Below are 11,048 nucleotides of genomic sequence, written 5' to 3'. Positions count from 1 at the left end.
AACTTGAAAAAAATGTGAACCTATCCTTTAATATCTTTCAGCTATATTGTATGTTGCAGTTGTTGTTTTTTTCATTAAATACAATCAAATGGAGGATAATCAGCATGGAGGGCTGTACTACCAACTGTCTCATGTGAATGATACAGTTTGAGCCGCAGGATCATTCTTCATCATTCATGACGTGAGTGATTATGTTTCAGTTGCGGGATCATTCTTCTTCACTCTTGATATGAATGATACAGTTTCAGCTGTGGGATCGTCTTCTTGATCTGAATGCTGATAAACTCGATTTCCCGCAAAATCGGAGAAAGCGAGAGCGGGTTGTGTGTCATCTCCGGAGGCCGGCAGCCAATCACAGCGCTGCATTCTCTCAGCTCTGACGCTATTGGCTGATAACTGAGTAATGCTCTGTTGTTCAGTACAAATTGAAGGAAACCAACCCGACAATAAATTACAAGATAGGCAACATTAATTTGATCCAAAAATACTCAAACCATCTCTGATTCCAAACAATATTTGTGACATTTGAATGCGGCGAAACCTCAGGCGTACCGAGGTTTGTTTTCCAGTCAACCATGTTAGCATTGGTAGCTAACTAGCAGCGTCTCGTCGCCTCCTCTTCATCTTCATGGGTTTCTGCTGTTGAGTCTGCCAGGCTGGTGCTGGAGGCAGCGAGGCTGACAAATTAATGCCATCAGCCAGGGTGGGTTGCCTTTCTTTATGTCCAATATCTACCCCATGCCGACTCGGAGGTTTTCGTTTAGACTAGTTTGAGTAAATGGAAGAAGTACGCTGAAACACCAAGCTAGCATTGTGCTTTTAGCCGAGTTAGCTCGCCGGATTGCTAACGCGAGCATTTTTGCCTCCTGGCTACAAGCTAACTTGTGGTGCTGCCATGATTTTGGTGTGTGATAACATGTGCTGTTGTTTCTCTGGCAGAACTCAGGTCATATTATGAGTGGGGCGAGTTGCAAAGCTAACGGCGCCGTGTACCCTGCCTCATCAGCAATGATGAGCTCTGTAAAGAAGCCGAAGATGGAGCAGATTCAGGCCGACCATGAGCTGTTCCTACAGGCCTTTGAAAGTGAGATTTTCCCACTCGACACTTCGTAATTTAGCGTTTTTTTGTTTTCGTGATTAACTTTTCTCTTCAATGTTTTCATTTAGCATTTGGTGACCCGTTGGACTTCCCTCTGTCTTAATTTGTTTTTACTTTCTGCTTATGACAGGCCTCCTTTAGTTTAACTTGCTCTGATAAAGTGAGTCCTAGATAGTGTTTGGTAAAGTTTACGTGTATAATGATAGCTGTATTTAAGAAGAAATAATCACACTGCTATCAATTTAGGATATGTGTTTTGTTTATACAGCTTTGCTTTGGAAGGTGGATGTGTTTCCTAATCAACTACCACCTGTTAACAGTTCTTGTTTTGGCATGTTAGTCGTTTGACTTTATTTCTCAGGAAAAACCTGTTGAGAAATTGAATGACTCACTGCTACACTCACCAGTTTATTGGATACTCTTAGAATAAAAACTAATGCAGTATAGCATAGAGGCCCTGAGATAAACCCATAAAGGGTATAATCAGTTTTTACTTATCTGTTTTAGAAAGGTGTTGATTTATTATGGAAGCTGTAGTTTGAGGTGCTGTTTACACATGGATTGGGTTGTACAGAGAGAGGTTTCTAATATTTTGTCCACCCCATTAATATGAAATAGGATAGACTAAATATGAGAAACACCTTTTTAATGTAATAGAATACAAGCAGGCTTTTGTATTATACTGTATTTGTTCTTATCAAGGTGTACCTAATAAACTGACCAGTGAGTGTATTACGTATTACAGCAGACTGTCTCATAAAGAAGAGCAAGTACTCAGTAAAACGTCTCTTTTTCAGCCCATGTTACAGATAGGAAGGGGTTGAAGTTTTAACTTTGCCAAGTTCTCTCTTATTTTTAAGCCTAAAGTAGCTTGTTGGAAGTCTCTTAAATGTTTGGTTGTTTTTTTTTTTTTTTTTTTTTTCAATTTCCAGAACCAACTCAGATATACAGATTTCTGCGCACAAGGAACTTGATTGCAGTAAGTTCATCGCTCTAAGTAACTTTTCTTTTAGTCAATATATTGATTATCTTTCCCGCTAAAATCAAGTGATTAATGATTCTTCTTTTCCTCCTTTCAGCCCATATTTTTGCACAGGACGCTCACCTTCATGTCTCACAGAAATGGTCGATCAAATGCCAGAAGGTAAAAATTTTTCTTTTTAAAGATGATTCAATACTTGATATGTTTATAATGGCATTTATATGTTTGTGACGGTATTCCTGAATAAATTCTGAAGCTGTGAGACTTTATTCTTCCCAGGAAAACATTCAAAGTAGATGATATGTTGCAGACAGTGGAGAAGATGAAGGGAGAGCAGGATTCTCCAAGGTAACACTGAAAGACCAGCTGATCTGTTATATCTATTATAAGATTCATCGCTATTGCTGGGAAGTTTTCTTGTTCATTTCACCATACATATGATCAGCTGGAGCACTTGCATTTGAACTAATTTCACCTGTGCATTTTTCTTTTTTGCTTCTTTAGCTTGTCTTCACATCTACAACTAACTTTCACTGGGTTCTTCCATAAGGATGGTAAGCAGACTTCCCTCTTTTACCGAGTACTTTTTATTTAGTCTTTTTTTAAAGGGAAACATTTAGCAAATATGCTGGAAAATGGCTCAGTGGACACTTCTCCGCTCCTCTTCAGCAGACACGCAGAAGACTTCAGTGTTATGGCTGCTAATAGAGCATCAGCCCAACAACTATTATAGAGAGATGATGACAAAAATCATGTGCGTTTCTCTTTGATGTTAACCAAGATTTAGTGATGGTTTTTTTTTTTTTTTTTCAAACTTTGATTTACTTGACACACTGTTGTTTTTTTGTTGTTGTTGTTTCCAAACAGAAAAGCCATCACAGAATTCAGAAAATGAACAAAATTCCGTGTCCTTAGAGGTGCTACTTGTCAAAGTCTGCCATAAAAAACGCAAGGTAAAGTAAAATACTACTGAGGCTGCGCGCCACATAAGCAGAACATTCATTTCACTCACTGTTTAAATCGTATCCCGTCATTTCTCTTTCAGGATGTCAGCTGCCCGATTAAGCAAGTGCCTACAGGTAAAAAGCAGGTGCCTTTGAATCCTGACAGTAACCAAACCAAGTCTGGCTCCTACCCTTCCTTACTGGTCTCCAGCAATGAGTTTGAGCCCAGCAACAGCCACATGGTGAAGTCCTATTCGCTCCTGTTCAGGGTGTCACGCACAGGGAGAAGGGATACAAACGGTCTGGTCAACGGAGAGGCTAACGAGAACATCGGTAGGAAACTCCTCGTAGTAGTATATGATGTAACAGTGGTGGTGTATGTGGAGTATGGAGATGACAGTCAGTTGCTCACTCTATGTGTGTACATGTATTTTTTTGTGCATAGATGTAACAGATACTCCTAGTAGAAAGAAGAGAAGCTCGTCACATAGAGAGGAAGGAGACACCACAGAGACTTATGTTGCACAGATGACTGTCTTTGATAAGAATAGGTAAGTTATTGTGACTTTGGGGGTTGTTAAAGCTTCCTTCTGTTTGTTCCTTTTTTGACTCTACATGTGATCTGTCCTCTGTAGGAGATTGCAGCTGCTGGACGGGGAGTACGAGGTGTCGATGCAAGGGATGGAGGACAGCCCTGTGAGCAAGAAGAGAGCCACATGGGAAACCATTCTCGATGGGAAGGTAGGGTCTTAACTTTTACTTACCTTTTTTAACTTGATCTTGTTGTCTTCTTCATAACACTGCATCACTGATAAGGTCCTCTGAACGACCGTCCCACAGAGACTGCCACCATTTGAGACATTTTCTCAGGGACCCACATTGCAATTCACGCTGCGCTGGACAGGTGACGCCAGCGGGAAGTCCACCGCCCCTGTGGCCAAACCTCTCGCTACACGAAACTCAGACAGCTCCAGCCCCATGGAGACCCGGACCAGCAACCACCGAGCTGCCCTCATGAGTAAGTATGAACGCACCACGGGGCGGCTTGAAGTTTTGTTTTAAGACGATGTAGAAATACACTGACGCAGCAGGAACCAGAGAGCATCCTCAAATGATTGACTATACATGTTAGTAAAGATGGGAGGGGACATTAACAGTTTATAATTCCGCCTTCTGCTTTATTGAAATGAGTGTAAAGGTGTTTATAGTGAGTAGCAAACAAGCGAAGCATGTCTCCAAGCAAAGCGGAATGGCTCGTGGGTTTTTGGATTTTTCACCACCTGTGATATTTGTGTGGGATGATCTATTTGTAACCGAATCTGGCAGAAGGCGCTCTGAGTCATAACTGCTGAGTCCCTTTCAGACATGCACTTCACTTCATAAACGTGCTTCAAACACGTCGCTCTTTGAATTTGTTTCTATAGACGTCCAGACGGCGCTCTTCCTCGCTGGTTTTTTAAATTTTAAAGTATGTATGAATATCCAGCAGAATGCAGGCGTAGCACATGTCAATCAACCAGACATCCTGTCACTCTTAACTCAGGTGCTCCATATAGCCTGTACCATACATTTACTACCAGATTGACAACTTATCACTACTGCTGCTCACCCTCTCACTCAACCACACACATTACGTACTGTGCTATTCCTTAAAAGGAGTTACGCTACCGAGAGTTTCCCAGGCAATGACACAGAGGTTGACTCATGTTTCGGCCGCCTGGCCTCTACAATGATGGGGGGGAAACACTGGAGAGGGAAAAGGGGGTTTTGTACCTCCTCTCATGTACCAAACGGCAAATAATGCACAAACAAGTAACAGAGACGTAAAGCTATTACTTTTAACAGATAGATAAAGCCGGCGATGTTACAGATTCCATGTCTGAAAGGGGCTTTAGCAACAATCATATGTGCGCTGTCATTTCAAATCAGGATGTCATATCTACGTTTTTCTCAAATATATATATATATATGTTGAATGTATCAAATTCCCCAGAATATTTATTATTTGATGATTCTCCAAAAAAAAATTAACTTGTCCATCTGTTCCCGTCAGCAGTGAAAGAGTCAGTCAGCACAGACATTCAGACGAGGAAAGAGCAGGTCCTGTGTGAGCCGCGGCAGAAGCTACGTATATTTTATCAGGTACACCACACAACAGTGAAAGGAACTCAACTGGGGCCTGGGACACTGGTTTACAAGAGTCTGGTGGTGAGGTTGCTGAAAAGCAAAGTGTCTGTTTGAGCTTATTTTGCTGTCATTGTTTAAAAAAAAAATAATGTTGGATTTGCTGTTGAAACCTATGAAATATTTGTACTGATTTATAATTGCTCACCAGCACTCTGATACAGTAAAAGGCTCCTAATAAAAGCTTTAATTGTGCACTATTCTGACCCTGTTGTCGGGGTACGTTTACACTAACTCTGAAATTATGCAACACTGTTTGAAGTACATCTGCTATAGGATGACCTTCTCTGATTTATCTTGTAGTAACTAATGTAATCTGATAATCTTGACCAGTTCCTGTACAACAATAACACACGGCAGCAAACAGAAGCAAGAGATGATCTCCACTGTCCCTGGTGTACCCTGAACTGCAGCAAGCTCTACAGCCTGCTCAAACACCTCAAACTCTCCCACTCCCGCTTCATCTTCAACTATGTGGTAAGACAAGAATGAACACTGTATCAGAAGACAGACCTATCAGACCTTCTCTGCTTTTACAGAATAATATTTTTACTGCAGCGTCTCACACATGTGTTTGTTTTTATCTGCAGCCTCACCCCAAAGGAGCAAGGATAGACGTGTCCATTAACGAGTGCTACGATGGCTCGTATGTTGGCAATCCTCAGGACATCCACAGCCAACCGGGCTTCGCTTTCAGCCGTAACGGCCCAGTCAAGAGGACCGCGGTCACTCACATACTGGTCTGCAGGTAAACTCGTGACCTAAAAGCTTTGTTCATGTTCAAAGTCGATGCATGTCAGACGCTGTAATTAACTTATTTTAAACGACCACTTTAATTGGCTTTTCATGAACTCTGGTCTGAATTAGCTTTAATGAACTATAATTCACTTTTAATCAAGTCTTGATGAGCAGTGAGCTGGCTTTGAGGCACATGGCAGGAGGGTAACCCTAAACAGATCAGCTCTCTCAATCAGCTGGTTTCTCAGACTGGTGTAGAAAATAAATGAATGAAAATTTAAGATATTGTTTATAGAACAGTGTATAAGGTGCAGAAAATAAATGCGACACATACGAGAATATACCGACAAACACAGACCAGTGTTAGTAACTGAACTATGTAACAAGTGAGAATGTACATTTGAAATTCCAGTGTACATGGTGTATATGCAGGATTTGTTTTCTTTCACCCCCCCCCCTTCCCCCCTCCCTTCCCTAGGCCCAAGAGGACCAAGCCAAGTCTGTCAGAGTTCCTGGAATCCGAGGACGGAGAATTGGAGCAGCAGAGGACCTACGTCAGCGGACACAACCGCCTGTACTTCCACAGTGACAGCTGCATGCCCCTGCGGCCCCAGGAGATGGATGAGGACAGCGAGGACGAGAGAGATCCAGAGTGGCTCAGAGAGAAGACCGCCACGGTGAGAGACCGTTGCCCTGACGGTGTCTTCAACTCTGCAGCCAGTCACTTGTCTTTAACAATTTACAACATGAAAAACTGAGGCACTGCAATACTTATTTTGGTGTCGATTACCATGGCAACAAAAAGTCAATGTATTTGGGTCAGCCCCGTTGCCCATAAATAACCAGCATAAACCACTGCCAACACTGCACTCTTCCTCAGCTCGTTAAGACAACATTTGTATCACTTCAGTATTGATTTTCCTGAACCTGTTAGTGTTTCCTGCTGCAGAATCAAGTCTCTGTGTCTGTTGGTTTGTTTGTTTCACCGTCATGGTGTACAGGAAAACGCTGCTGACATCATGACTGGTGGTGACCTGCCGCCCTTTTTAATATTTTAGTGGATCTATTTGAGGCTGTTTGAGCAGATTGTTTGTTTTACAGATAACACAATGTGTTTTATTTATTTATTTGTCTTTTTGACTTTTACAGCAACTGGATGAATTTACAGATGTCAACGAGGGAGAGAAAGAAGTGATGAAGCTGTGGAACCTGCATGTCATGAAAAACGGGTACGTTGAATACGTCAGTACTGGAAAGCAACAGACATGAGCACTGAATCACACTTAGTGCAGCGTTCTATAACTTTATTATTTCTCACAGGTTCTGATGGTAACTTTCTGATATTCTGGAGAGAATTTTTTGGATTTTGCTGCCATTGAGAAACTGGATTAATAAAATATTAAAGTTCAAACATCTTTAAAACAAATCTGTGAGGTTAAGGTGTTAGATTTTCATCAGGGTTCCCACGCATCTTCGAAAACAGTTGAGCAATTTTCCAGTCATGGAAAAAACACATGGAAAAAGTAACAAATCCAGGAAAATAATTTCAACATTCTCTTATTTTCCTTTAGCTGAGAATGAACTATCAGGCTGTTCATCCTCCTCAAAATGGACAACACTGCCATCTGAAAGGGCGACGTTATGTTCAGGATCATATTAACGTTTGAATGGAAGTTTATGGACAAAAGTATTTTAAATAGGCTGTTTTCGGTTATGTTGTGTTTTTGATGGATGCTTAAATAAAGTGACACAAAGAACAGATGGATGTTGTTATTTAGATTCAGAGTTTATGGGACAAACTCAGAGAAGCTTTTGTATTAAATCAAGAGAAACTACGTCAACACTTGATCCTAATGAGCTCTTGCAGGTCTCAGTGGATGTCCGTACGGTCATCTGGAAGTTCCTGAGGACATTCCAAGCAGACAAGAGCCAAGTGGACTCAGATGCGCCAAAGATTATCAATCTAGGAAGTTGTGGTTTGCATGTTGTGCTTGGAATTTCAAGGATTTCCTTAGAAATTCTGTGTCCATCGACGGGCGGAGGACTTAGCGGTTGCCGAGTAGGTAATGGAAGTGTTGCCAGCAGTGCAGGAGTACGTTCTGAAAAGTCAAAAGCCATCATCTGCATCTGATTGTACAGTACAAGAGGCCACTGATTACCCTCTTTTTCAGGCTAAGCTCCAGTTTTTTTGGATTTTTTTTGCAAGACAACTGAAGCCTTTTATGGAGACATTCCAGACAGATGCCCCAATGGTGCCTTTTTTAGCAAAAGAGCTCCAGTCCACCCTGAGAGGCCTGCTGTCACACTTTATCAAAAGAAAAGAACTGAAGGAGATAAAGACACCTGTCCAGAGTGAAGAAGGTGTCTGAAAAGCTGTTCAAGAAAGACTGTCTCCTTCCCTGCTGTGACATACAAGAAAATCATGGAGCGAAGTCCTCTTGTGTACCTGGCAGAGTGGCACATGAGCTCCCATGACAGAAGCTGAAAGTGTAATAGCAATATTTAAGAAACTCCTACAGGTTCTCCTCAATGTGGGATAGTACGCTGCCTCTAAGTGTGACGAAGCAGTCTCATCACATGTCAGTGCAAACCAAAGATCAGAGTTCTAAGATTTTGTTTACAGCTGCAGCCTTGATGCATTTCTTGAAGATTCATCAGTGGCTGAACAGAGTATGTAGCACTGTAATGAAATGTCTGATGGACAAGCTGCAGTAGAAAGAGGTTCTCTGTCAGAAAACCTGAGAGGACTCTTGCACTTGGTCCAGGATGCAGCAGCTGGGTATGCATGATGAAGCCCTGCCTGTAAAAAGATGGGAACCCTGTTCATGTCTCCTGTTTACATCTGTTTTATTGTTGCTACTCACTCATTCACACCAGGACTAACTACTTCTGCCCTTGTTGTTTTCCCTGCAGCTTCATAGCAGACAACCAGATGAATCAGGCCATCATGCTCTTCGTGGAGAACTGCGGCGCTCACGTCACCCGCCGCAACCTCTGCCGCAACTTCCTCCTGCATCTAGTGAGTATGCACGACTTCAACCTGGTGAGCACGGCCACCATCGACCGCGCCATGGCCCGTCTGCGACAGATCCAAGAGGAGCTGCCGGACACTGAAGAGGAGCACCAGGACCAGACTCTGGTAACGGCAGGAACCTGCAACGGCAACGCCGTCATCACCTCCAGTGGGGGAAAGCAGGGCAAGAGGACAAAAAGCGCCCTAACAGACTGATGTCGGCTGGACGGAAGGATGGATGGAACAATGATTGTCGTGTTATTATTATTTTAGTTCTGTTTTTGTTTTGTTTTTTCCTTCTTCAATGAACATTACCAACCCTTTGGTGCTTAGATAGGTGGGAGAACTGGTCAGCAGAGGATCTGACTTGAAGCAGACCAGTATACAAGGTAAAACAAGTTTTTTGGAACTTGAGAACTGAACCAAATATGAACAATATAAAAGTGAATCACCCACATCTACACAAACCAGGAATTTCAGGACTGGATGATGTAAGTTGAACCTACTTATATGCATTTTGTAGGAGCCACTGAAGTATCTTGTCTTTGGGTGAGAGAGTGAACAAACTGAGAAACCTTCGATGTGGTGCGACTGCCCTTTGGTATGTCTTTGTTATAGACAACGGTTATCACGACTACAGTTAAAACTGTAACCGGTAACATTGTCACTCTTGATTATTTGTACACATACACAATAACCTTGTTGAAAACTTATCATTTTAGCTGATTATTTTAGCACTTGGTGTTTGTATTTAGAAAACTTACCTTTTTTTGAAATCAACTTTTTTTTTTTTTCTAAATCATGCTGCGCCAAATGTCAAAAGCAGCTTTTCCACAGTCATCAGTGGAGAATCTTTAGTGGGTTTGAATTCACTTTGGTGAATGATGTTTCATTTGAAGAGAACATTACAGTAAAAAAAAAAATCTTCATTTTTTTTGGAGTATATAAAGCCTGTAAAAGCTTGTGTTAGGACCCCAAAAACAGTTTGTGGGGTTTTTTTGCTGGTTGGTTGCCGTGACAATAGTGTTATTAGGCTGGGATCCTGGACATGAGAATAAATTGTAATTAGGGTCCAGGCTTGAAAGTCATCACTCCTTCACCATTTTTGGTCTGCATTGATAAATACAGTAGCTCAAGGAAAGCCAGGGAAATCAACTTTTCTGAATCTTTTTTTTTGTTTTTCCTAAGATTTACTAAGACAACCAGCAACACATCACCCCATGTATTGTGTAGAGTGTATAGCATTGAAGATATAAATGTCAACAGTTTTCTGATTGATGCGGGCACCTGTAGTTTCTTTTCACTTTTAAAGTTTGAACACACACACACGATGTTTAACATGTTATTTTTTTAACATGGGGTTCTGCGTATCAGCAGCTGATCCACAGAGATTTGTATACATTGTAATTGCATCGAAAAATGTTTAGTTGTGCCCCCGTTTCTGAATCCAATAATTAACAGATTGCAATTCTTCTCTCAAAGCAATATGCTGTTTATTGGATGGTTGGTTTTCAGGCCCGACTCGGTTCGTCTGTCCTGTTTAGGTGCAGTTTATGCCAAAGGGGATATTTTCATCAGTCTCTTATTTCTATATATTTTTTAGTATGTTTATTTTGTTCATTCCATGACAAGTTTTTAAAAAGGCTGTAGTTGTGTTTTTTGTAGCGTTGACATAAATTGGTGAACATCACCGCTCATTATTTCATCCGACTTCCCTCGTGGACAACCAAATTAACAATATATTTTTCTCCCTCCATTATTCATTGAGGGTTTCTGCTTTCATTTTGAGGAAAAAAAAAAAAAAAAAAGGGAGACTTAGTCACCATTATTGTTAAAACACCCTGTTAGAAATTGTGAACTGTACACTCTGGCTAAGGGGGTTTTTATATTTAAAGAAATAAAACACATTTGTCCTTTATTACTTGCTGTAATGTTTAAAGGATTTTGAGCTGAATGGAGACGCCTTCATCTATATCACGGTCTTTCTTTGCTGAGTGGATCCAGTCAGGATGTCCTGCAGAGTCGGACCTCTACTAACAGACAAAAGAATCTATTTTTTTGTAATGTGATACCTTGAAGAAAAAGTTA

General features: G+C 41.2%; 1 protein-coding gene across 2 annotated transcripts; it reads left to right on the top strand.

Annotated features, from left to right (window-relative positions):
- The first annotated feature begins 373 nt into the window (after nt 1-373).
- suz12b (SUZ12 polycomb repressive complex 2 subunit b) lies at nt 374-10,878 on the top strand. 2 transcript variants are annotated; one of them, XM_042393367.1, is made up of 17 exons: nt 374-703; nt 940-1,084; nt 2,032-2,078; nt 2,179-2,243; nt 2,361-2,429; nt 2,586-2,635; nt 2,949-3,034; nt 3,127-3,358; nt 3,471-3,576; nt 3,661-3,766; nt 3,866-4,043; nt 5,082-5,167; nt 5,543-5,686; nt 5,800-5,957; nt 6,426-6,624; nt 7,097-7,176; nt 8,861-10,878. In XM_042393367.1, the coding sequence occupies exons 1-17, from the start codon at nt 689-691 to the stop codon at nt 9,174-9,176; spliced, it is 2,082 nt and encodes a 693-aa protein (XP_042249301.1). In that variant the 5' UTR covers nt 374-688; the 3' UTR covers nt 9,177-10,878. The 2 variants fall into 2 exon arrangements, with proteins under 2 accessions (XP_042249301.1, XP_042249292.1); XM_042393358.1 differs by having other exon boundaries at nt 5,079-5,167.
- Nucleotides 10,879-11,048: the final 170 nt, after the last annotated feature.

The sequence above is a fragment of the Thunnus maccoyii genome, chromosome 2, assembly GCF_910596095.1.
Source record: "Thunnus maccoyii chromosome 2, fThuMac1.1, whole genome shotgun sequence".
Classification (NCBI taxonomy): domain Eukaryota; kingdom Metazoa; phylum Chordata; class Actinopteri; order Scombriformes; family Scombridae; genus Thunnus; species Thunnus maccoyii.
This window is presented reverse-complemented; position numbering and strand designations above follow the sequence as displayed.

Coding starts and splice junctions, on each gene's coding strand:
- suz12b (XM_042393358.1), top strand. Junction 2,244..2,360: donor GGTCGATCAAATGCCAGAAG/GTAAAAATTTTT, acceptor TATTCTTCCCAG/GAAAACATTCAAAGTAGATG. Junction 2,636..2,948: donor TGGGTTCTTCCATAAGGATG/GTAAGCAGACTT, acceptor GTTTCCAAACAG/AAAAGCCATCACAGAATTCA.